This window comes from Schistocerca gregaria, chromosome 1, assembly GCF_023897955.1.
Source record: "Schistocerca gregaria isolate iqSchGreg1 chromosome 1, iqSchGreg1.2, whole genome shotgun sequence".
Taxonomy (NCBI): Eukaryota; Metazoa; Arthropoda; class Insecta; order Orthoptera; family Acrididae; genus Schistocerca; species Schistocerca gregaria.
This window is the reverse complement of record NC_064920.1, coordinates 618617412-618644443: the sequence shown is the minus strand read 5'-3', so window position 1 is coordinate 618644443 and position 27032 is coordinate 618617412. Positions and strand designations below refer to the sequence as shown.

The window sequence follows — 27032 nt, the reverse complement described above, 5'->3', positions numbered from 1 at the left end:
AAAGTAATTTATTGAACAGATTTGCACAAACACTTAAAATTCTTCAAAGTACTGTACTTGGGCCTCTACACATTTTTTCCAGCGACTCTGCCATGACCGGTACGCGCCCTGGAAGGCGTCTTCTGGGACCTCTCGCAAGGTCTTCGTCACGGCGGATTGGATCTCGTCTATGGACGAAAAACGGGTTCCTTTCAGGGCTGACTTAATCCTAGGAAACAAAAAGAAGTCAGCTGGGGCGAGGTCAGGACTATAGGGGGGGGGTGGGGTAGCGTTGGCACCTGGTGTTTGGCCAGGAACTCGCGGACTCGTAGCGCGTTGTGGCAAGGCGCGTTGTCGTGATGGAGTTGCCAGGTAGCGGAGACGTCCTTTCTCGTCCTGACGACCCTTTTGCGGAGTCTTTCCAGCACATCCACGTAGTAGGCAGCGTTAACTGTCTGTCCTTGAGGAACAAACTCCTTATGGACCACTCCTTTGCTGTCGAAAAAGACAATGAGCATTGTTTTCACTTTTGATTTGCTCATTCTTGCCTTTTTGGGCTTGGGGGACTGATCAGTGTGCCACTCAGAGCTTTGGCGTTTTGTTTCTGGGTCGTATTCAAAAACTCAGGTTTCATCACCAGTGATGACGTTGTCCAAATAATCAGGTTCAATTTCAACACGTTGCAAAAGTTCACTTTGAAATTTCCGCTCGGTTGGTCTTTTCGTCGTCTGACAACACCTTGGGCACGAGCTTGGCGCACACTTTCCTCATCGCTAAATCTTCAGTAACAATGCGAAAAACAACAGTAGACGACAAGTTCAGTTCATTGGCAACCATCCTGATAACTCAATCGACGGTCAGAGTCCAACAGTTGTCGCACACGAGCCACATTGTTGTCGGTTTTGCTGGTTGACGGCCGCCCAGAGCGTTGTTCGTCGTGAACCTCTTCCCAGCCTTCCTTAAAGGCCTTTAACCACCTCGAAACTTGTGAGTAGGACAGAGCAGAGTCCCCGTAAGCCTCATGAATCATTTTGTTAGTCTCCTCAAAAGATTTGTTCAGTTTAGCACAAAACTTAATCGCGTAACGTTGCTCGATCGTCGATTCCATTTTTTCCGTGACACGGTCAGCGCGCAGAGGTTTACAATAACAGACGTCCTGCCGCTTCCGCAGCTCGGAGAGCACTGAAACCGGTTTCGCGGCAAAGCTTAGCGTCCCCCCCACCTACTCCATGTGGCCCGCTCCCACTCCGACTACTAGGAGCGGCGCGGGAAATTCAATTGCATTACTTTCGGAACGTACCCTGTATGAAAATACGCAGCTTACATGTTGCTGCACATCAAAGATATTTCCAAAACATGTCTTTTTCCTGGAGTTTCGTTTTCTAAAGTGCTGGGAAATTCTACTCCCGTGTATAAAACCATAACCATTCAAAGGATTGGTAAGGGAAAATATACTGTCACTAAAAATGGAAAATACGTGTTTTCACCCGGGAGCAAGTGTATTTTTAACCGGGTAATGGTTGGTATATTTTATATAGGAGGGTAGATTGCAGGTAATAGGCTGAAGGTGTTTGTCTACAAGAGCACACCTACTCTTAGTGAAGGCACAGTAATTGGCCAGAATGGGTTGTCCGGGTAGTTGAGCTCATGGACTTCAGGATCCCTATAGAAGGTAGGAGTGTGGGGAGGGGTAAGGGGTGAGAGAGATGGACTCTGGGGAGAGGCCTTGGGACGTGCCTGAGGATTTGAGGAGAGACTGAAAATCCTGCCAGATCTCTGGAATGGTGTCACTGTGGCAGAGTTTGTTGGTGGATGTATCTGACAGCTAGCAGAGTCATTCTGCCACATAATTGTTGCAGTTCAAAACAACAGTAGAGGGGCCTTTGTCTGCAGCTAGGATTATAAGGTCAGGATCAGGTTTTAGATGGTGGACTGCAGTTCTTTCTGTACATGTAAGATTAATTTGCATGTTGAGGGATATGGAGAATGACAATGAGGTTAAGAAAATCTGAGAAGCTAACAGGGAGTGATTTGGGGGTGGTGGGAATGGATCCTGGTCTGATGGAGGAGTGAACTGAGTCAGGCAGGGTTCAGCATTGGTCTTAGGTTGAATCTGATTAGTAGTGTTGGAGGCAAAAAAGTAGCTACCTTGAGGAGGAGAGGTGGTCTCGTACAAGTCCTAAGGTGAGGCCTTTCGAAAAGATAGATACTTTTGTGGGGCTAAGGCTTTTGGAGGAAAATTTCATGACTGTGTTTCAAGTCTGTTTAGGTTCTGGATTCTGTTTGGTGGTGGGAGGGTGGTTTTGAGGGTGGAGTAAACGTAGTAGGTCCGTGAAGTATGGACGTGTTCTCAATTGCATGAACCATTTGGACATGTACAGTTTTGGATGATTTTCAAAAGCATATACCTTGTTTTATCAAAATAACTTGCATCTTATTGCGCACTTCTTGCTACACTATAACATGTCACATATTTGTAATAATTTTAGTATGTGATATTGTGTGGAAAAAATTATAAACTGTCAGCTGTAACATCGATATTCCTTTTCAGTGTTTTACCCAAATGTCGATTTTATTGTTACTTCATAATTATTTAAAATATTTCAAATCACAGAGACAGAATACAGTGATGTAATGATGGCATTTCCTGTTATTAGAATGATGCTTCAAGTTAATTCTTACACTTAAAATTATAAACCATAATCGTCTTCTAAACAATCACAAACAGTTTCCTCTAAGTCTGTGTTCAACCACATGGGTATATCGTCAGTGAAGAATCTGTGCCAACTTAAGTCTATTTGAGTTCGCTAGTGTACTCCACAAACAGTTTGCTGTAAACGATCGATATCATCGTGTCATCTGAGATTGTATGGCTGAGAAGTTCTTCAGGTCATAGTGATCCTGCTATGTTTCAAAAGAGACTTCCGCCCTTTTACATCTTGCTGGGACCTGTAGAATTTAGTTGCCTCCATGTCAGTGATGAGTGTTTCCAATAGCTTCATACTTGTATATGAAAGTACATTTCATTTCACTCGTGTAATCTAAATTTCATAGACTTTTATATAGGGATTTCATGTTTATCACTCTCTGAACTTCACCAAGATTTTTTACTTCAAGTATCTCCGTCTTTGAACTGGGAAAGTGAGACTAATTTCTTTAAAAGAACAGTCGTGTTCCAAAAAAATACATAAGGGTTATGAAGCACAACATTGTTCTTGTTTTGTACCCCACACTCATCACAGAAAAGTTTTACCACAGCCTTCTTTTTAAAATCAATATTTTTTAAAAAAAAAATGCAATGCTGAAGCCATTTCTGCTGTGCCATGCCCTGCAAACTCTTCCAGCCTCATATAAAATACAGTTACACTGATTTATTATTGACAGTTCACAAACAGTAAAACCTTAACTGCCTTGAATGAAATGTTTGTCGAATTGAATCCTTGGTCAGTGGTCACACCTGCTGCAGTTCAAAAGAGAATGTCACTGCTCATTATATTCTCATATAGTCCATTAAAAGTAGTTGCTCTTTTCTTATGCACCTTTTCCTTTGTTGAAGTCACATTCATTTTGTCGTTGATTCTTGTGCCAAAGCTGTAAATATCAAAAGCAAGGTTTCTGAGTCCCATATAATATTCATCCATAAATATTCTATGGAACATTGATACAGACACACTGTTGTCATTAGTCAAAGATTTGTTTTACATTACCATTAGCTATTTTATACTTCATTCACCATTCAGTACAGCTGTTGTGAGTTTTGTCTGCTGTAATGACTTTCACTCCAGTGCAAATTATAAGTTGCCAATCACTGTTGTTTTTCTTCTGTTGCCGTTCTGTGTAAAAAGAATGTACATGACATTAAAGTTCTGAGGTTTATTTTCACCTCCGTTATTTTGAGGTTGGTTTTATTAAACATTTTTCTATGACATTATTTGTGCCACTGTCTCCTCTTGAACTTCTTGAATTTTATAGATATTAACTGTTCAGGTGTAGTGAATCTTGTGATTGTATTTCATAATGAGAGAGCACAGAAGTGTGAACTGGTGCTAACATGTGCTCTACACGGGTACCTTTGGCTGTGAGTGAAATGGAAATTACATGACTTGAATCAGCATCTCCTAATGGCCCTAATGGGCTATTTCTTCTTCGCACAAGGTAGTCATGTTGATAGGTTCATGTTTTCTCTGAAGCATGTTATTTTTATAGGCTTATATCATGGGGCATGTTCGAATTCACTTATATTGCATGATGTATGTAGATACTGGTTACACTATGTATCATTCCATTTTGTATCTCATTTGTTTTAAATGGTGGTCATATTCACCTTTGTGTGACATCACTTTGCTAGTTTTGTCATGGCTGGCTCTCCCAAGGATTTCAATAATTCTTAGACAATGTTATTAAAAGGAAAGTTTGCCACTCATCAATAGCAAAGATGTTGGGTCGCAGATAGGCACAGCAAAAAGACTGTCACAAATAAAGCTTTTGGCCCATAAAGCCTTTGTCAAAAGTAGTCTCTCTCTGTGTCTCTCTCTCTCTCTCTCTCTCTCTCTCTCTCTCTCTCTCACGCACACATGCACATGTGCGCTACTGTAACTCACACACATGACTGCAGTCTCGGGCAATTGTAGCCACACTGCGAGCAGCACCAGTGCATATGGGAGTGGCGATTGGGTGAGAATAAGGAGGATGCTGGGCCGGGGAGGGAGAGGGATAGTAGGATAGTGGTGGGCAGTGTTGCTGGAGAGCATGCAGGGACGAGGTGGAGAGAGGGTAGGGCAAAGGGCATCTACGTGCAGTCAGGAGGTTAGACAGAGGGGGGGGGGGGGGGTAGCGGTAAAGAAGGGAAGTAAAAATACTGTGTGTGATGGTGGAATGAGGGCTATATAGTGCTGGAATGGGAACAGGGAGGCTGGATGGCTGAGGATAATGACTAATGAAGGTTGGGGCCGGGAGGGTTAAGGGAACATATGATATATTCCAGGGAAATTTCCCATCTGCACAATTCAGAAGAGCTGGTGTTTATGGGAAGGATCCATATGGCACAAGCTGTGAAGCAATCATTGAAATGAAGAACATCATGTTTGACAGCATGCTCAGCAATGCGGTGGCCCAGTTTTTTCTTGACAGGTTTCACAGATAGCCCTTTGATGTGATAGGTGATGTTTGTGGCCAGATCGGAGTAGGTGGTGGTGGTGGGGGGGGGGGGGGGGGGAGGATGTATGGGACACATCTTGCATCTAGGTATATTACAGGACTATGAGCATGAGGTAAGGGGTTTGGAGCTGGGGTTGTGTAGGGATAGACAAGTATATTGTATTAGGTTCGGTGGACAGCAGAATACCACTGGGAGGGGTGGGAAGGAAAGGACAGTGGGCAGGACATTTCTCATTTCAACGCACAAGAGGTATTTGAAAACCTGGCTGAGAATATAATTCAGTTGCTTCAGTCCTGAGTGGTACTGAGTTACAAGGGGTTTGCTGCACTGTGGCCAGACAGTAGGACTTTGGGAGGTGGTGGGAGACCGGAAAGATAGGGCATGGGAGATTTGTTTTTGTACAAGGTTGGAAGGATAATTATGGTCTGTGAAGGCTTCAGTGAGACTCTCGCTATATTTCGAGAGGGACCGTTTGTCACTGCAGATATGACAACCACGGGTGGCTAGGTTGTATGGAAGGGGTGAGAGCTGCCAAAGTAGAGGTATTGGTGATGGTTAGTAGGTTGGATATGGATGAAGGTAATGATGTAGCCATCTTTTAGGTGGAGGTAAACATCTAGGAAGGTGGCTTGTTGGGTTGAGTAGGACCGGGTGAAGCAAATGAGGAAGTTGTTGAGGTTATGGAGGAATGTGGATAGGGCCTCCTCACCTTCGATCCAGATCGCAAAGATGTCATCAGTGAATCTGAATCAGTTGAGGGGTTTTGGGTTTTGGATTCTGGATGTATAGGAAGGATTCCTGTTGATGGTCCATGAATAGGTTGGCATAGGATGGTGCCTTTAGCTGTACCTTAGATTTGTTTGTAAGTAATGTCTTCAAAGGAGAAGTATTTGTGGGTAAGGATATAGTTGGTAATGGTGACTAGGAAGGAGGTTGTTGGTTTGAAGTCCGTTGGGCGTTGGAAAATTTAGTGTTAAATAGTGGTAAGGCCATGGGCATTAGTGATGTTACTGTAGAGAGAGCTGGCATCAATAGTGATGAGCAGGGCACAGTATGGTAATGGGCAGGAACTGTGGAGAGTTGGTGGTAGAAATGGTTGGTATCTTTATGTAGGAGGGTAGGTTCCAGCTAATAGGTTGAAGATGTTGGTCTAAGAGAACAGAGATTCTCTCAGTGGGGTCACAGTAACAGGCCACAATAAGGTGTACTGGGTAGTGGGGTTTATGAACTTTAGGAGGCATGTAGTAGGTAGGAGTGCAGGGAGTGGTGGGGGTGGACAGTGTGTTGGACTCCGGGAAGTAGTTCTGGGATGGGCCTAAGGATTTGAGGAGTGACTGGAGATCCTGCTGGATTTCTGGAATGAGGTCACTTTGGCAAGATTTGTAGATGAATGTGTGTGACTGCTAGCAGAGTCCTTCTGCCAGGTAATCCTAGCAGTTCAGAACAACAATGGTGGTAGAGCCTTTGTCTGCAGGTAGGATTATAAGGTCGGGATCAGTTTTTAGATGGTGGACTGCTGTTCTTTCTGCAGATGTAAGGTAGGTTTGCGTATTGAGCAGTTTGGGGAATGACGGTGAGGCAAGGTTTGAGGTTAAGAAATTCTGGAAAGTTAACAGGGGATGGAGGTGTGAACTGAGTTAGGCAGGGTGCAACATTGGTCTTTGGTTGAGTCCGTGACCAACTATATCCTCACCCACAATTACTTTTCCTTTGAAGGCATTACTTACAAACAAATCCAAGGTACTACTATAGGCATCTTCATGGCACCATGATATGCCAACCTATTCATGGGCCATCAACAGAAATCCTTCCTATTCACCCAGAATCCAAAACCCCTCAACTGATTCAGATTCATTGATGACATCTTTGTGACCTGGATATAGGGTTAGGACACCCTATCCAGTTCATCCAGAACCTCAACAACTTCTTTCCCATTTGCTTCACCTGGTCCTACTCAACCCTATAAGCCACCTTCCTAGATGTTGACCTCCACCTCAAAGATGGCTGCATCAGTACCTCAGTACCACCCAGGACTGGAGCAACTAAATTACATTCTGTGCCAGGGTTTCGACTACATCTTGTTGTGCCCTAAAATGAGAAATGTCCTGCCCACTATCCTTTCCACCCCTCCCACAGTGGTATTCTGCCTTCTGCTGAACCTACAGAGTATACTCGTCCATCCCTATACAACCCCTGTTCCTAACCCCTTACCTCATGGCTCATACCCCTGTAATAGACCTAGATGCAAGACCTATCCCATACATCCTCCCACCACCACCTACTCCAGTCTGGTCACAAACATCACATATCTCATCAAAAGATGGGCTACCTGTGAAACCAATCATGTGATCTACAAGGTGCTTCATTATACATGGGCATGACAACAACAAGCTGTCTATCCACATGTACGACCACTGACATACTGTGGCCAAGAAACAACTGGACCACCCGATTGCTGAGCATGCTGCTAAACATGACATCCTACGTTTCAAAGACAGCTTTACAGCCTGTGCCATGTGAATCCTTCCCACCAACACTATCCTTTCTGAATTGAGCAGGTAGACATTTGGCTTGCAATATATCCTACACTCCCATAATTCTCCTGGTTTCAACCTTAGTTAATCATTGTCCCCACCCATCCAGCCCGCCTGTTTCCATTCCAGCACTATACAGCTGTCATTCCACCATTGCACCCAGTCTTTTTACTTCTCTCCTTTTCCACTACCCCCCTCTCCCCTGCCCTCTGTCTGACCTCCCAACTGCACATAGCTGTTTTATCTTCTCTCCACCTCGTCTCTGTGTGCTCCCCAGCAGCACTGCACTATCCACCACCCCTACCCTACTATTCCTCCCCTTTCCCACCCCAGCCTCCTCCGTACCCCCACCCAGTCGCCACTCCTATCACGCACTGGTGCTGCTGCTGCTGCTGCTGCTGCTGATGCTGCTGCTGCTGCTCACAGTGTAGCTACAGTTGCCTGAGACTGCAGGTTTTGTGTGTGTGTGTGTGTGTGTGTGTGTGTGTGTGTGTGTGTGTGTGTGTGTGTGTGTGTGTGGACTGAAAGCTTTACTTGTGACAATCTTTTTTTATGCCTATCTGCAACTCAGGACTCAGCATCCCTGCTATATGGTGAGTGGCAACTTCCCTTTTCATAATATTGTTACATTCCGTCCTGGATTTTCCATTGTTTAATGAATCTGTGACAATGTTACCAAACTCAGGTGCCTTATTACGACATAGTGCTCTGTCAAATTCTTCTTGCAAGTATTGTATCTCCTCTCTTATTCATTTAATTCCTATTCCTTTTTTAAAACATTGTCTTGAAGTTAATTACCATTGTACAAGTCGTCTACCCATTCCTTCCACCTATATGCCTCCCCTTCTTTGCTTAGTACTGGCTTCCAATCAGGGCTCTTCATATTCACACAGGTACTTTCTATTCTTCAGAAGTATCTGTAATTTTCTGCCATGTGGTGTCTACCTTTCCCAAAGTCGTGCATACTTCTTTATCTCTGTGTTGTAGTTGTTGTTTTTGTTGTAAAGAGTACCATGCAACAGCACCTTGATCCTTAAAAGAGTAAGAAAATCAGTTTAAAAGCATTGTGAACAATATTCAAAGAAACTCCACAGAAGTAAGGCCACGACAACATGTAGATACACCACTGTGGAATAAGAAAGTAAAACTAAAATGCTGGGTAGGAAAATATAAGAAAACTGTACCTAATTAAACTTGAAACATTAGTGACCATGAAATAGTTAGTCTGATCTGCCTGTAGGATAGAGACAGTAAACTTGGTGGCCATCTTTACACTGTCATAGAGCAGTAGACCGCCTGCAAGTAGAAGTCTCATCCTCGTGTATCCTCTCATTTCCACAATTGTATATAACAGTACAATGATGTTAGCATATTTGTAATACTTTTTGACATGCATACAACGTAGAAAGATACACTCAATACCGAGGAAGAGCGTGTCTTACCAAAACCCATGGACGTGGCTCAAAATATTCAGGTCTACAATGACAAGTTACATAGCTCTTAATTCAAGGAATACGGTACACTTCACTGTCAATGTGTTGGTTTGATTTGGGGGGGGGGGGGGGGGGGGAAAGAGACCAAACTGCGAGGTCATAAGTCTTATCAGATTAGACAGGGAGGGGAAGGAATTTGGCCATGCCCTTTCAAAGGAACCATCCTGCCACATGCCTGAAGCGGTTGAGGGAAATCACGGAAAACCTAAATCAGGATGGCCATACGCGGGATTGAACTTTCGTACTCCCGGACACAAATACAGTGTGCTAACCACTGCGCCACCTCGCTCGCTCAGCTTGTTCAATTATGGTGGTATCCTTGAAATGATGAATCTGGCTATGTTTTTGAACTCTTGAAAGTTTTGCTTTCAGAGTTTTTGTGTTGTCCCTAAAATTAAATAAAAGACATCTTTGGGATAGGACGTTGTTAATGGTCATAGTGGGAACATAGGTCTTAACACAGGCATACTCACTTGCTCACGTTATGATAAGAGTTACAGAAAGTGGTAAATGACCGTATATATCATTAGAAGACACTAATGTGGGTTTTTAATATGAAAGGAGAGCTAACAAATTAAAAAGCGATTCTGCACTACAAAATTGGTTGAATTTGCTGAGAAACAACTACATGTTAATGCGGAAGGCATTCTCTCAAAAGAAACTCATAGAAGACAAACTTAGCAAGAACCAAACAAAACTGACAATAATTTATCAAAAAGAAAGGAATTGTACAAGGTATGATGGTTCTTACACAATTTTCACTTTTTATGTGAACTTAGACTCATAAGACACATGTTATAGATAGATACATAGCTATAAATACACACACATCAATTGGGAAATTATAAACATAGATTGGATGGGCCCAAAGAAGCATACAAAGACCATGTTCTTAATATGTGTAAACAGTTTATCACATAAGCTCAGCTACACTATTTAACTTGTAGTTGACGATGCTGCTATCTGCAGGAAAGTATAGTTTCTGAATTATCATAAGGAAATACAAAACAACATTTGTTCTAATGAATGATAGTTGTCTTTAAATGTGGGTAAATACAAGAGAGTACTCGTAACAGTGAAAAAGATGTTGGCAGTAACAGAGCAAAAGATTCTAGAGCCTGTCATATGATTTCAATAATTAGGAGTAATAAATATTTAGAAGCAGTCCTAAATGGAATGAACACATTAAATCAGTTGTAAGCAAGGCAAGTAGAAAACTTAATTTGTTGGAAGGATTCCAGGATAGTAAAGGAAATAGCTATTGCACCTTTCAGGGATCAGATCAAAACAACTTACTCTCTAGAATGAGTTAGCTCTTTTTCATGGCTCATCACTCACCGTCACTTATGAAAGTAAATGAAAGGAAGGTATGTTATCTTTTTACTCCAAGGTCACTGTACCTCTATTTTTTGCCTAATTTTAACCTGTTTGGGGAGAGCATGGAAAGAAGATTAAAGATTTTCTGTTACATTCCTCTTTGTTAAAGATTTCTGATAGTCCATTTTGTTTCCAGTAAAAAATTAAAAATACCAGAACAAAATTCTGACTATTTTTGTCAAATTGCAAATTATGAAAATAACTCATTTTTGTTTCTTGCCACAATTTTCTTTGAAAACAAAATATAAAGGAACACAACTGAAATTAAGTTTCTAACCTGTGAAGTTATTTTTAACTGTTATTTACAATCAGCATTGTAATATTTAAGTCAAAGTACAGGAATCTGTCACTGTTGTGATTTATAAATGAAATTTACTATTTATTTTTTTTACCTCTTTCTGAAAAGATGCACTCACACAGCACCAACATAGCTGGGTTACATAAACTTTACAGAACCAACTGGTGGAGCATTAGGTACAGCAGTTATCTGGATTCCCATAAGTTAATGTACCATTACTTTTAACTAAACACGCTTCAGATCAGTATTTGTCTAGGTTGACAATCGATTCACGTCCAGGATTATGGTTCCTTAGCTCCTAAACTCTTTTTGAAAAATACAGGGTGCGTTCCGAAAGTAATGCAATTATTTTTCTTTAAAGTAATTTATTGAACAGATTTGCACAAACACTTAAAATTCTTCAAAGTACTGTCCTTGGGCCTCTACACATTTTTTCCAGCGACTCTGCCATGACCAGTACGCGCCCTCTAAGGCGTCTTCTGGGACCTCTCGCAAGGTCTTCGTCACGGCGGATTGGATCTCGTCTATGGACGAAAAACGGGTTCCTTTCAGGGCTGACTTAATCCTAGGAAACAAAAAGAAGTCAGCTGGGGCGAGGTCAGGACTATAGGGGGGGGGGGGGGGGGCAGCGTTGGCACCTGGTGTTTGGCCAGGAACTCGCGGACTCGTAGCGCGTTGTGGCAAGGCGCGTTGTCGTGATGGAGTTGCCAGGTAGCGGAGATGTCCTTTCTCGTCCTGACGACCCTTTTGCGGAGTCTTTCCAGCACATCCACGTAGTAGGCAGCGTTAACTGTCTGTCCTTGAGGAACAAACTCCTTATGGACCACTCCTTTGCTGTCGAAAAAGACAATGAGCATTGTTTTCACTTTTGATTTGCTCATTCTTGCCTTTTTGGGCTTGGGGGACTGATCAGTGTGCCACTCAGAGCTTTGGCGTTTTGTTTCTGGGTTGTATTCAAAAACCCAGGTTTCATCACCAGTGATGACGTTGTCCAAATAATCAGGTTCAATTTCAACACGTTGCAAAAGTTCACTTTGAAATTTCCGCTCGGTTGGTCTTTTCGTCGTCTGACAACACCTTGGGCACGAGCTTGGCGCACACTTTCCTCATCGCTAAATCTTCAGTAACAATGCGAAAAACAACAGTAGACGACAAGTTCAGTTCATTGGCAACCATCCTGATAACTCAATCGACGGTCAGAGTCCAACAGTTGTCGCACACGAGCCACATTGTTGTCGGTTTTGCTGGTTGACGGCCGCCCAGAGCGTTGTTCATCGTGAACCTCTTCCCGGCCTTCCTTAAAGGCCTTTAACCACCTCGAAACTTGTGAGTAGGACAGAGCAGAGTCCCCGTAAGCCTCACGAATCATTTTGTAAGTCTCCTCAAAAGATTTGTTCAGTTTAGCACAAAACTTAATCGCGTAACGTTGCTCGATCGTCGATTCCATTTTTTCCGTGACACGGTCGGCGCGCAGAGGTTTACAATAACAGACATCCTGCCGCTTCCACAGCTCGGGGAGCACTGAAACCGGTTTCGCGGCAAAGCTTAACGTCCCCCCCCACCTACTCCATGTGGCCCGCTCCCACTCCTACTACTAGGAGCGGCGCGGGAAATTCAATTGCATTACTTTCGGAACGTACCCTGTATAACTGTTCTTTTGGCCTCATCAGCACTTCTCTGTGTTGGGTTTTGCACAACAATAATTAAAGAATGTGCAAAGCACCAGAGGTGGGCAAACTTGTTCATCTTTGGGAACTAGTTCACTAGTGATCATTCCCTGTTGGGAACTGTTCATTTTTACATGTTCTCTATTCCTTTTTTTTATGTGATTGTGCATTATATGTGGATATTATATAAATTTTCAGAGAAAATCAGGTATGCAAAATTATTTCTTCTACAGGATAAATTCATTGATTGCTCTATGTAGACAAGTTGTTCATTTAGATTTCCTTAGCTGAACGAATCCTTAGAATGTTTCAGTTAGTTGGCTAATGTGCCAGCCCAATGACCGCAAGATAGGAGAGAGAGGTCAGATCAGGCTGAATGAGAGTTCGGATTACAGAATTTGTTTGTGACCCAATCTGGACCACCACAGCCATCATTCACTTTCAAGGAAAGCTTGTAATCGTAGCAAGTACAGTGTCTTCATTTCCCATACATTTACAGGAAATAATGTATATTTTGTCTGCTTTATTAGCATGAAATAACTGAAAGTAACTGTCATCTTTCAACCCAACATTAACAGTTTTCTTTTACAATGTGTGGGTGTAAACAACCACACATCAAAGTGTCATACTACCTTTGTGGGAAGCAAAGATTTCTTTGGAAAAATCACCACTCTGGAGACAGGATAGAGCAGTTGCATACTAAAATTAGAAGATTTGTATGAGCATATGTGGCAACTAAATAAATATACTTGATGAGTGTTGAAACCTACTAAATGAAAAGGAACAAGAGTCTTTTTCATAACTTTGATAACATAGTGCACTATGGAAAAAGTTTTTCATAAGACTCACAGTGAATGGCTACAATCAGTAATTTATTTTGTAGCAACATAAAATAGAACCGTTTTTAGATGTACATGTGTTTTGATTGAAAATGCATTGGAAAAAGATCTCGTGTATTTTCTGTGCAGATGTAAGGTGCATGAGATGATTATGTTGATAGTTTTTTTAATTAACCGCAAACACTCTTAAACTCTTTTCTCGAAGAACAATGGAGTGTAGATATGATAGTGAACATCAAATTAATTCAAAGAAATGCAGCTAGGATATCTTGTGGTCAGTATGGCCAGTAAAAAATTTGCTGTAGATGCCCAGGGATATTAAATGGGAATAATTGAAATAAAAAAATTCTAGTTCCTCTTTATAAGGAAACTGGTAGTCAATAAAGATTGTGTAACAGTTTTGTTGCCACTATAATGAAGTGGTTAGCCAGTCACATTTCCCTGTGCTGTTCTTTTAGCTCTTTCGTGGTTTTTTTCCCCCTCTGTTTCAATTTCTTGATTAGCTGTCTTGCCTCCCCATTGGTTTTAGTGCATATGAGAGTTCCTCTGTGATAATCATTGTGTGGTCATTTTGTGTGCATGCGTGTACGACAGTTTTCATTCTTATCCACATTCGTTTGTTTTAATCGATGTTTAACCTCGCTGTTGGGCACCAGTAAGATCCCAAATCATACACAGACACATGCCACTATAATATATTCTGCATGGGAATCATGTTTTCATTAAGAGAGTGTAGATTGTGTAAAAAGGTATGTAGACACCCATTACCCTTGCTCGACAGAGAGTTGTAATAGGAGAAAGTTGTTAATATTCACATGAAGTACTCTCTGCCTTACACTAAACAGTAGTTTGTGGAGCATGTATGTGAATGTTAATGTCTCGTTCCATGTCCTTCAAAGCCATCCTTTGTTTTGGTCTTTGAAACACAACCTATGAATGTATTGAATGAATGATTTTAGATCCAACCCATTATTGCAGCTACACAAATTGCTATACAGTACCACAGTTTAAATGATAGTTGTTAAGTCTCATGGAAAATGTGTACCATTATTGTAAATAAAAGAAAACTACTTTTATTTTGCTTGTCTTTCTCAGAAGTTTGTCGTTAATTCAGTCTTAATAATTTTTATATGTAAAAAACATTGCCAACATTGTTAGATGCTGCTGGATCTCCAGCAAAAGCTTTGCCGAAAAGGCTAAAGTGATTAGTTGGATTTTTGGAATTCTAGTCTTCCAAAGAAGTGCAAGACGTACATTGATGAGTAGCGTAACTGGACTGATTATGACTGATCAGTGTAGTGTGTCTACTGTGGAGATGAGTCACTCCCACATCTTGTTTATGATTGTGCGCAACACTTAGTCACTTAATATGTCATCTGAGTTTCTTTCGCACCCTTTAATAACATAGACCAAGAAATGTATTCTTTAACATAACTTTGGCCCTTTTTTTGTATTCACTGTTGTCCAAAATTAAAGCAAAAAAATTACTGTTTCTCCGTCCTGTGTCCAATTCATGATATAATCATACAAACTGTCAACAGATGTTCCTACAATCGTATTATGAACAAAATATGGCATTCCAGTCAAAGGTGAGATCCCCTGCTATACCCACAGGACAGTACAGGACAGAACAGATAGTTTAATTTGTGGAAAGGGGACAAAAGGAGTGGCTGTCAGTTGCACTCGAACATACTACTTTATTCATTTGATAAACATTACTAGAGTAAAGAAAACATTAAAAACATAGCTAGCCAAACATTAATTTTAGAACTTAATCCCTGACTAAATGCGCCATTCAATCTCATGCCTCAAGGGCACAACAACTTTAATTTAAAATTGGCTAGAAGTCATACATACACAGCAAGGACAAATAAGAAAAGGCAATACATCAAATGTCAGAGGTTTCCAAGGGTCGGCCTGGAATTCAAACATTAATGCTCACTTAGGTGAGACAGGCAGTCGGCCCAACAATCTTCAATCCGACAGCAACCCAGCCAATAGACAGTCAACAGACCAAGTGACAGGATAACTTCCGCTCCACCCGACCAGCACACAACAGGGAGCTCAATGGAACAAAGGAGAAGGTATCGGTGGCCACAACAAATTATGCATTCGGCTGTCAAACTACACGTCATGCTGGACAGCCACAACACGACGAGGAAAATACGCTGCCTGAATTTACGTCAACGGCAAGGGCAGGTAACTGGAACGTTAATGGCCACAAGGCAGAATATTCCACTGGTGCACTTCAATTCCAAAATAATCAAACTCCACAGGAGGGTGGCTAGAATTTCACCAGCTTGAAATCACACGTTGCTCATGGGAATGTCTCAACAGCCCACGACGAAATTCAAACGATGCAATGTGAAAAGTTGGAGCTGGTTGATAGATTAAGTAAAGACTCAACTTTCGTGTTCGGGATTGGTGAGCCACAGACCTCATAGCATTGGGAACAGCACTTCACACTCAGGCAGCGCGTGGACCCCGCCAACCGACCAACTGTCCAGGCCCGGAAACAGTGAAAGGACCAGATATTCGTCGGCTGATGAGGCGACCAACCGAACTACCAACCAACAGTCATCCGGCTCCAATCTCCCTCCGTCGGACAGTTCATGTCTGTCGCCAGCAGTCAGCGGGCACAGGCTGTCGGTGCCTCACTGTCACTCCATCCCCAATTTCTGCTGCTGTGTCCCAACTGCACTGCTGGTCAGTTTCCAACTGACTGCCAGACATAAAACGACCCGGAAATACTATCAGTCGCTCCAGAAATGGTACAGCAGTGCACTTATCGATATGCGCTGCTGCTGCTGCCGCTCACACGCAAGTGAGGCAGGAAGTTAGTGACGCCAGTAAATAGAATAAGAAAACGAGGCAGCAGTACCCTAATAGAAGATGACAAACAATAAATGTCATGAACGCTAGCCATGCATGCCTCAAATGGACAACCGCGCCATCAGTGATGTCAGGGCACATATCATATGGGATAGTGTTTTTTCCGGGCAGTTTCACGTCCACAATCGATGTGTACACAGTCACAGACGGTGCACTATGGCACAGACAAGACACCTACCAGACACCCTGTGGTGGGGTGCTATAGGAAAAATGGAAGCTGGACACTCGTAAACTGATGTGGCTTTCCAGCTTAATGTGAATCGTTCTGTTGCTGCTTGGATGTTGTGACAGTTTATAGAGACCGAAACTGTATTCCAAAGACCAGTAGAGGGCCGACCATGTGTGACACCAGAAGGAGAGGACTGTTATTTGGCTGTAGGAGCATGATGGTACTGCCTTAGCACTGCACAGCAACTGGCATCAACCTTGAAGCATACACTGCAGAGAGGTGCAATGCTTTGCAAATGTGGACAGTATGCCCCCGCAGGGCATTTTGTTTAACATATTGGTTAACTTCATACGAAAGGCAGCATGGTCATTAAGTGCAAACTGCTGGATGTCTCTGCAGTCTTTGCAGTTTGATCACGTTACTGTGGTACTTTGTAACAGTAATATTCAAAAATAATTTTTAGAAAAGTGTTGAAAGAGTTTTGTAAGTTTTCAAAGATGTGCATCCCATATTAAATGGATCCACAAAACTTCTCATTGCCATCAGAGTGGAGTTTGTCATAGAAGTTTCATTATGCATTTTATTTGAAGCATCGTGTTTTCAGTGCATGAGAAAGACATCTGTGAATGAGTCAATGTGCCCAGTTTGTGGATGCTATTTAAGTAAGAAAAGTACTCCAGTAACATGGGATTACTGAGAAGACAGAGTCTTTGAGATTCAACAGTGCAACCTTTGAAAAATTAAAAGGAAAAGTAATCAGAGATTTTTAAAAGTCATGAGAATGAATGTAGCAGGTTCTCAGTTAACAGATAATAAAAGGCAGCAGTAGCTTCCAAAATTGCAATGCAAGTACTACTTGAAGGTGTAATGAGTTGCTACTTTACTTGCTAGAATGGCTACTTCAGAGATATCTGTTGGTTTGTATTTAACAACCAAGCTGCCTTTTCTATGACATCATGAATGTTAGCCAATGAGCAATACCTCTATGACCTAGTGCTGGCTTGCCACGAAGGGAAAGTCAGTGGCCATATTGAGCAGCTAGCTACATGTATGTCTCTGCTGTTTAAAGTGACAGTAGTTCACATTAATTATTGTGCACATAACATTTTAAAACTGAAGTGAAGAACAAGTTTTGTTCCAACAAAAGTGATGTCTTGTGAGCTTTATAGCATTGTCAAATTTGTGGAACTTTTATCTCGTGCAAGGAGACAGAATAGCTGGTCAGTACATATCCTTAGGTGGTGAAGTACGAAGTACTGTCAAAAAGCATTGGCATTACTTAAAATTTTGCCTCCTGAAGGTAATTACTGGTGAGTCATTCTATAAATTTTCCTTTTTTTTCTGTATGTCAAGTTATAATCCAACTTTAATTTTTAACAGAACCAGTTGATGGAGGCTTGGAAATGATTTTGAAGCTAAGGTTGTCTTCTACATGCACTGATGTCAAACTTACAGTGTCGACAAGAGATACTATTGGAATGGCAAAAAGAAAATTGCAGGTATGTTTATCGTTGTTTTTAATGTTCAATAACATTCTGCAAAGAAATGCTGTTATTTCTTTCAAAACTAGTTTGTATCTAATAGTTTTTCCATTTTGATTCTTAATGGCTGTTATATTTTATGTGAATTGAGATCTCAAGTTCCTAGCGTATCTAAAAATTAATTCTTTATTTACACGTACATTTCCTAAAGAAATGTAGGTGGCATGTAATATCTTCACTAAGCCTTCTATGGAACCATGAAAAGTTTTCTTTGCCAGAAAAATCCTGTAAATTTATGTTGTGCTAAACCCAATTTGATGTTGTGATAAGAAATGTTTTGAGAGCAAATGTGTTACATAAGACTTACATGGTGACATCTTAGAAAAACACTACAAATTACAGCAGTATTGGAAGTTGATGGGTAGAACAGTACCTTAAATAAGGGAAAGGCAACCACCCATTTATATCAGGCTGATGTGCGACAGATAGATAAATGTAACAGAAAACAATGTTCAAGAGGCTTTGAGCTCGGGCTCTTTTTCTAGGAGAAAGTACACCCATTCACACACGCTGTCACATAGACACCCAACACAGACTGCTGCAGTGACATTTTAATAATTGAGACCATTTGCTTTGTCTTGGAAAGGGAGTTTTTCGGGTATAGGGAAGTGTTGTAGAAAGAGAAAGAAGCACAAGTGAGAAAATACAGGTTGGGGGGAGAGGAGAGGAGAGGAGAGAGAAGAGGAAACTTGTGGAGGGAGGGAGAGAGAGAGAGAGAGAGAGAGAGAGAGAGAGAGAGAGAGAGAGAGAGAGAGAGAGAGAGAGAGATCATATAGGAGTGGAGGAAGAGAGGTGTGAGAAAACAGTACACCGTCCAGGCAGGTAAGGAGTGGTGTGGACAATGATGGAAGATAAAAGGTAAGGTGAAAAAGTGTAAGCTGGAGGGGGGGGGGGGGGGGTCCAATTCCTCATGCTAGGAATATCCAAAGGCCACACCTAGTAAAGCAACTGTAAAAGAAATTTGTGTAGTGGTGTGCATCATGTTTGGTTGGCAACTGATGGTCAAGTTTGTAGTTGGCCACAGTTGTAACAGTGGACATTCATGTGAGCAGACACTTGTTTACCTGTCACATAGAATGCTGTCCATAAATTGCTGCAGAGGCAATACATAACATAGCTGCTTCACTACCTCCCCCCCCCCCCCCCCCCCCCGCCCCCACCCCCCCACCCCCGCACCTCAACACCAAATCTTTGGCAAGTTCATGCTTGGCTACCACCACAAGACCCAGCCATTGCAGCAACTCTTCCTTTTACATGCTGCACATCTGTCGTTCAGCTATTCTTTTTCCCATCCCTTGGGGAACGTGTCTTGGCTATTTTCAGTAGCCCGTTATTGAAACAATACCTTGTCTGTTTTTCCTTCTTGCTTCGTTCTCCATTTCCTGCTCTCTTCCGCTTCAGTGTTTCGGGTCTCTTTGTTTCTTCTTCCTCCCTGTTTCTAGCTCCTCCCTGTGCACTTCTGAAGGCCAGCCCACACGTTTAACATGTAACAGGTGATTGGGTAATATAAAATTCCCAGCCCCGGGACCAAGCCAGGTGGCGCAGTGATTAGCACACTGGACTCGCATACGGAAGGATGATGGTTCAATTCCGTCTCCGAGCATCCTGATTTAGGTTTTCCATGATTTTCCTAAATCATTTCAGGCAAATGCTGGGATGGTTCCTTTGAAAGGGCACAGCCGATTTCCTTCCCCACCCTTCCCTAATCCGAGCTTGCGCTCCGTCTCTAATGACCTCGTTGTCGACAGGATGTTAAACACTAATCTCCTCCCAGCCCCAGCTTGACAGGTAGGATTTGTGCGTATCCCTTGGTGTAGGTCAGGCCCAGGGAAGGGTGACTGCCTGAGCTGTTGCCTTCCAAATTGACAATTAATCCTTCTGTCTAGAGTTCAGGAGGTGTGACCTGAGTTGTGAACAACCACATAAGGCACATGAGCCCCCCTCTAAGGGGGCTTCCAGTTGGAAAGAGCCCACTGTCTGACGCACTAGAAATCATGGGGTATTTTTTCGCAATGAACCAATCATCTTCGTCTCAGTCTATGTCTACTAAACATAAATAGAATGAAGCTAAAGAATCAACGACTCTCCCAGTTGCACCTCAGTTTCTCATAGTGTCACATACCGAAGGAACCGAGTGAGATGGCGCAGTGGTTAGCACACTGGACTCGCATTCGGGAGGACGACAGTTCAATCCCGTCTCCGGCCATCCTGATTTAGGTTTTCCGTGATTTCCCTAAATCGCTTCAGGCAAATGCCGGGATGGTTCCTTTGAAAGGGCAGGGCCGATTTCCTTCCCCATCCTTCCCTCACGTGAGCTTGCACTCCGTCTCTAATGACCTGGTTGTCGACGGGATGTTAAACACTAAGATCCTCCTCCCTCCATACCGAAGAAGCTCATTCCTTTGCTACAGTTAATCAGTTTATTATTCAGACTTTACTGGAGATCAATTGTGATTTTCATGCCCAACAACTGCTTACAGCTTTGCTCCTCCTTGACTATACTGTTTGTGTCAAGGCTCATTATATGCTGAATTCTTCACAAGATGGTATTTACACTCACTCCTCGGTCCGACCAAAGGGAAAATCGAACATTATGTCACTGATTAGGGTGGGTGTATCAATTGTAATGGTGACCATACTGCCTCGTTCCTTGAGTGTCTGCTGGTAACCTTGATGTTGAGCACCCGTAAGCACCAAACCAACCAGTGAGTGTCCCATGCTTCCCGATGAACGGGCATTCTATGAGATCCAGCTGGAGGAAAAAGTACTGTACCTTGTCACTTGCAAGTTGCTGGCAAGTCAAAAGCCCTACATTTTACCATCTGGCACTACAGTACCATTCTTGCTATGCCGTGCTCCATGAGGACTTGACCACACAGGCTTGTGACCTCCAGTTCAGTACTGTCTTGTGGTAACATCCCCGTCTCCTACTACAGCTGTACAACAGCTCACCAAATCTGCGCCCCCGATGGCGAAATTACCTGCTACATGACTGAAAGGCTGGAAAGAACAAAAGAAACACTCTCGCGAAGAGTTTTTATGTCCCTCCAGCCAACAGATGTCTGAGTCTTTGTCTGCCAATTGTAAAGGCTCTAAGAAATTGAGCAAAGGCAAACGATCTTCTCCTTCCCTGACTCAGACATCCTCTTCTGCAGTGTCTGTGTGATACCCTCACCTAGCCGACCTGTATTTCACTGGTGTGCACTGTCTACCATTTCTCAGCCCTGGAGTCTGACAGGAGAATGCCGATGCCTCCGTGGACTTCATGGAACAAGATCCTCCAGCCCCTGCACCCTGTAGCAGTGAGTCTTCGAGGGCTGGCACTCAGCAGCCACCGCAGTGACAGCCTTCCGTTTGTCCCCTCCACCACAGTCCCTGTTTTGACTTGTCTCCAGTGGAACGTTTGTGGCATTAGTGCCAACAAGGAGGAATTATAACTGCTCTTGGAGTTGCCATGTCCAGTTCTTGTCTGCTTCAAAGAATTGAAACTGTGTCCTCGCAACCATATGGCCTATCACGTTTCTTTCCGGTCTGCTTCGGGCTTCCCTCCCGGAGGGCGGTATTCCATCACATGAGGGAGTCATGCTGCTCATTCAGGATGACGTCCACAGCCAAACTGTCTCACTGAACACCTGGCTGCAAGCCGTTGTGTTCCACATTTTCCTTCCTCGTTTCACCTTTTCTGTTTCACTGTCACCAGGGCAGACGTACTCCAGCTCGTTGGTCACTTTCCCCACCTCCTTTTGCTGCCAGGTGACTTTTAACATCCACCGTCCCCTTTAGAGTTCTTTGAGAAACTGTGTGGGAGGTTCCCTCTTGCCTGACTTATTTAATCAACTCAACCTCATCTGTCTTAACAAAGGAACGCCCATGTTCCTTTCAGACTCCACACACACCTGTTCCTGTTTAGATCTCTTATTCTGCACTGCCCAGCTTACCTGCCGTCTCATGTGGTCTGCTCTCTCCGACACATATTGTACTCAAGTGAGCATTTCCTGTGCACTGTCCATTTACTGACTCCTACACCACCTTCATGCAAACCCAGTTGGCAGCTTCCTAAGGCTGAGTGGAGGCTTTACTCCTCCCTGGTGATCAACATTTCCCCAGTTGTGATGATTGGGTAGAGTACCTTATGAATGTCATTCTTACCACCACAGAATGTTCCATATCTTGCAATTCTTCTTTACCACACAATGACCTGGTCGCCTGGTGGACTGAGACATGCGACAACAGGATTTGCATGCAAAGATATGCTCTCTGCTTTTGTTTAATGATTGTCCTACAATGGCAAATTGTATTAGTTATAAACTGTTGTGTGTGCAGTGTTGACACATTCTTCAGAACAGCAAAAAAGCTAGCTGCATTTCCTGTACTACTTCTTTTAACAGTTTCACTCCCTCTTTCATTGTGTGGCAACCTCCATCAGCTCTCTGGGACCAAGGTTCATTTACCAATTTTTTTTCCACCCTGACCATCGCAAACAATGTCGTTATGGACCCTATTGTTATCTCCAGCACCTCAGGCTGCTATTTTGTGGAAATTTGGAACTTGACCCACTATCACCCTGCATTTCACCCTGGAAGTGAGTGGAGGTGACTCGGGTGATATCTTTCCCCTCTCAGAATCGCAAATGCTACAATACAGCATTAACCATGAGGGAGCTTGACTTGACTATGTTCTCACCTCATCCCAATCTTCCACCCCAGGGCCAGATGATGTTCACATTCAGATGTTGCAACAACTCTCTTGCCGGCAGGCATTTTCTACAACTTACATATAGTCCCATTTCAGTAGATGCTGCTGGCATGGAGTCACTACCATACCCATAATAAGTGTGGTAAAGACAAACATGTTCCTTCTAGCTACTGCCCCATTTCTGTCAGGTGGTCAGTGGAATGTTTGATTCATGGCCGGGTGTTATAGTAGCTTGAGTCTCGCAATCTACTGACCACTACACAATCTGGATTTCGTGCACACTGTTCCACAATTCATCATCTCGTCACTTTGTCAACCCGTGTAATGGGCGTTTTCTGCAGAAATACCAGATTGTGGCCATGTTTTTTGATTTGGAGAAAGCCTACAACACCTGCTTGAGGGCTTGTATCCTCCGTACTTGATGAACATGGGGCATCTGAGGTCACCTACCTCATTTCCTTCAGGAATTTTTAAAAGACCGAGTTTTCAAGGTTTATATGAGTTCAGTTTTCTTGCCTCAAGGCTCTGTCCTTCATCCTGTTTGCTACATCCATTAACTCTATTATGGCCTGTCTCCCACCAGGCATCTCTGGCTCTCTTTTGCATTGTATTGCAGCTCTCCACAAACTTGTCTCCTTGAGCGGCATCTTCAGCAATGTCTTGGTCGTCTTTACTTGTGGAGCATCCACTATGGCTTTGGCTTTTCCACTGACTAAAACGTCTGTATTAATTTTGGCAGTGCAGTGGGTTTCTTCCAACATCTTCACATCTGGGGCCTGCTGCTCTATCGGTCACTGAAACTACAAAATTCCTGGGACTCATTTTTGATAGGAAACTTCCTTGGTCCTCTCATGTGCCACACTCCTCCACACTTGTCCGTTTGAAAGTAGACTATGGGTGCTTCGTTTATTTGTCTGCATGTCCATCCACTTTATGCCATCTTAACATGATCCACAATTGTGGAATAAGTTTGATCACTATTGCCTTTTACATTAGCCCAGTTGAGAATCTACATGCAAAAGCTGCCGAACTACCACTGTCATATCAGCGCGATGTGCTCTTTGGCAGAACACATGCCATTTGTCTCCCATGCTTGGCCACCCATCCTGTCTCCCCCCCCCCTCTTTCCATGTTCATCTTGGACTTCATTTGCTTCCCAAGGTCGCTACTCCTGATTCGATATATCACTGTAAGTTTCTCGACCTTTACAAGCAATTTAGTGATACTACCTTCTTGTTCAGTGATGGCTCTGAGCCCAACTGTGGTGTCGGGTGTGCCTTTGTAATTGGCACGGACCATTTTTAGTATCAGCTTGCAGAACACTGCTCAATTTCTACAGCATAGCTCTTTGCCCACTATTAGGCCCCCCAGTACATCCAGCAACACAAACTTTTTAATTGTGTCATATGTTCCAGCTCTCCAGTGCTTTTCAGAGCCTGTGTGTGTTGTACACAGTCCATCCCTTAGTGCAATAGATCCAAGAAAACTTCCACTTGCTTACTGTTGAGGGAGTCGTCGTAATGTTCATGCGGGTTCCTGGTCACGTCGATCTGGCAGGAAATGAGACTGCTGCCAAGGCTGCATTCCTTCTACCTCAGTGTACTAGCTCTTCCGTTTCGTTGGATGATCTCTGTGTTACTGCCTCTCAGCAGGCTGTCTCATTTTAGCACCACCACTGGTCTTCTTTTCATGGGAACGAGCTCCAGTGAGTAAATCTCTCCCAGCAGCTTGGCGGACCTCCTCTCGGCCCTCTCATTGCGAGGAGATCATTTTAAGTAGGTTGTGTATTGGGCATTGCCATTTGTTAAGTGGTGATCCCCAACCACTGTGTGCTCATTATCATCAATCTTTGATGGTTTGCCATTTCTTGATGCAGTATCTTTTTTTTAACTGTTTGTGTTTCAGTGTATATTTGCCATCTGAGTCATCAACCATTTTAGTGAATGACACACAGTCAGTCGATCAAGTTTTACTTTTTACCCATAACAGCATTATGGTGAATGGCATTTAATTTTTTGTTAGGGACATCCACTGTCTATGGTGTATATTGTGGACATTTCTCCAAAGGGGCATCCTTGTTCTTAGCTCTCTCTTCTTCCGTTGAGTGGGCTTAACATGTAGTCGCATTGAACTTCTTTTACTTATAGATGTTGTAAGGTTCTGACATGGCATGGGCACTTGTGACCTCACATGATTTTACACACACAGCCCCCCCCCCCCCCCCCCCCTCAGCACAAATAAAGGCAAACAAACTGCCTCTCAAATGTGACCCTGCCTGTGGCTGGACTGTGGTTGAAGGCAGTGGGCGAGAGTATGGGACAGGCCTTGAAATCTTGATAATCCACAAGGGTGTGAGAGGTTCAAATGTAAATAGAATTGGTCAAGGATAGTCTTACGAGTTCAGTGGGTGGCAGAATACTATTTTGGTATTATATTGGTTGGGATATTCTTCATCTCAGGTGACTATGAGAGATAGTCAAAGCCCTGGTTGAGGCTAAACCAGGGTGATAGTGGGTGATCAGAGGAGTGCTGGTTCATGGCTTGTTAACAGGTTTACTAGCATCAGAAGAGGAAATGGTTAGGTTATTGGTATAGTTCGACAACTCTTGCTTTTCACTGCAGCTGTGTTGTCATTGTTGGTGAGGCTGTTAGGAAGACTATTCTCATTGAACGGGTGAAGTAGAAGGCTTGGTTTGGTAGTGGTGGGTGCACTTGATATAAAGAAACGTATTTATGGGCCCATCTGAGAGGTTGAGATTGACATGTAGGAAGATGAGTTGAGAAGGACAAGGTGAAGTGGCTTTGGAAGTAAATGTTACAGGTATAGATGAAAAATCAAAGGTTGTCTTTGCCGTGAGTCAAGATCATGAAAACATCGTCAGTGAATCTGAACTAGGTTAGTGGTTTTAGGTGTGACTGAATATGATGTATTCCTTCAAATGGCCAATAAATGTCATGCCTGTACCCTTGGCAGTACATGGGTTTGCTTGAAGATTTGGCCTTCAAAAGTGAAATTATAGTGTCAGGATGTAGTTGGTGAGGAGGATTAAGAAAGAGTTGGTGGGTTTGGTATCGGGAGGATGGTGGGAAAGGTAGTGTTTCATGGCCTCAAAGCCATGGGGATTGTTAGTAAATAAGAATGTTACATCCACAGTGGCCCACAACTATTCTGGTGGTAATGGGATAGGAACTGTGGAAAGATGGTGATGGAAGTGAACTGTGTCTTGAATCTAGGAAGAAAGATATGAAAAATAGTTTGCAGGTGTTAGTAAACAAAGGGAAGAGTTTCATTCTGTGGAACCATTGTAATAAGCCACAGTATGATGCCTAGTAGGAAGTCCTCCGGGTTTCGGTTTGTGCAGGAGGAAAAAGGTTAGGAGTGCATGGGGTTGCCAGTATGAGGAGGGAGATGGATTCAGATGTCAGGTTTCATTGAGATTCATGACCATAGTGGTGATGCCTTCGTCAGCAGGACAGATAAGGTCTGCCTTGGTTTTTAGGTTATGAATAGCTGTATGTTCCATAGGAGCAATGTTGGACTCACTAGGGAGTGATTTAGAAAAGAAAGGTGAGGCCTGGTTGGAAGTGAGGAATTCTTGAATGATTACTGTGGCATGACTGGGTGGAAGGAGAGGAGAGTCACAGATGATGCAGGTTGGTACTGTTTCAAACAAGGTACTGTGTGGGGTTTTGTTGTTGGTTGACTGTTTATCCACTGTAGAGAATGAGGGGGGGGGGGGGGGCAGTCTTTACAAGCCCGCATGGTTGAAAGTAGATTTTGGGCTAAGGTGAAGCGAAGCTTTTGGAAAGTACTGAGACTGCTGCAGTGGTCAGAGTTTTGGCAGAGAGATTGACAACAATGTTGTGGGATGGGTATTCAGGAGCAATGCGTTTCTTGCAAATAGGATGAACTTGAAGAAAATAAACGGTTTGAACAAGGCAAATCTGTAGTGTACATTTCTGCTTCGTTTCCATTGTCTGTGCAATTGTAGTTGGTTTGCTTTTTCATATTATTAAACATGGAGACCTGTATTTATTTTCTTCTTTTTGCTTTCTGAAATGTATCCCCAGATGGCTTAAGTCTCTGAATGTATATTTAATAACCTCATTTACCCAGTGGGTAACTTTATTGAAAAGCTGTAACAATGAATCACTAAGAGTAGCTGCCACTTCAAAAATAGGCAGTTGCTCACCTGGAAATAAAAAATGTGTTGTCTAGGTTCACTTAAATAGAAGATGGGAGGTAGTTTGCAAGAAAGTGTTTGTGAAGTATGATATCCCATCAATAGTTCAGGAATGATTGAATGACGATATGGACTGTCTGATGTAACAAGCACTAGATCTTCTGAATAGTATTGTAGAACGTTGTTAACAGTTCAGATGTCTCATT

The 27032-nt window shown here is 42.9% G+C and overlaps 1 protein-coding gene across 1 annotated transcript in view; it reads left to right on the top strand.

Moving 5' to 3' along the window:
• Positions 1 to 27032, top strand: part of LOC126359149 (ubiquitin domain-containing protein 1) — a 59674-nt gene that overhangs the window by 17068 nt on the left and 15574 nt on the right. Inside the window, exon 4 of the mRNA XM_050007607.1 lies at positions 17787 to 17905. Coding sequence (XP_049863564.1) covers positions 17787 to 17905 — 119 coding nt within the window. The remainder of the gene's footprint in view (positions 1 to 17786; positions 17906 to 27032) is intronic.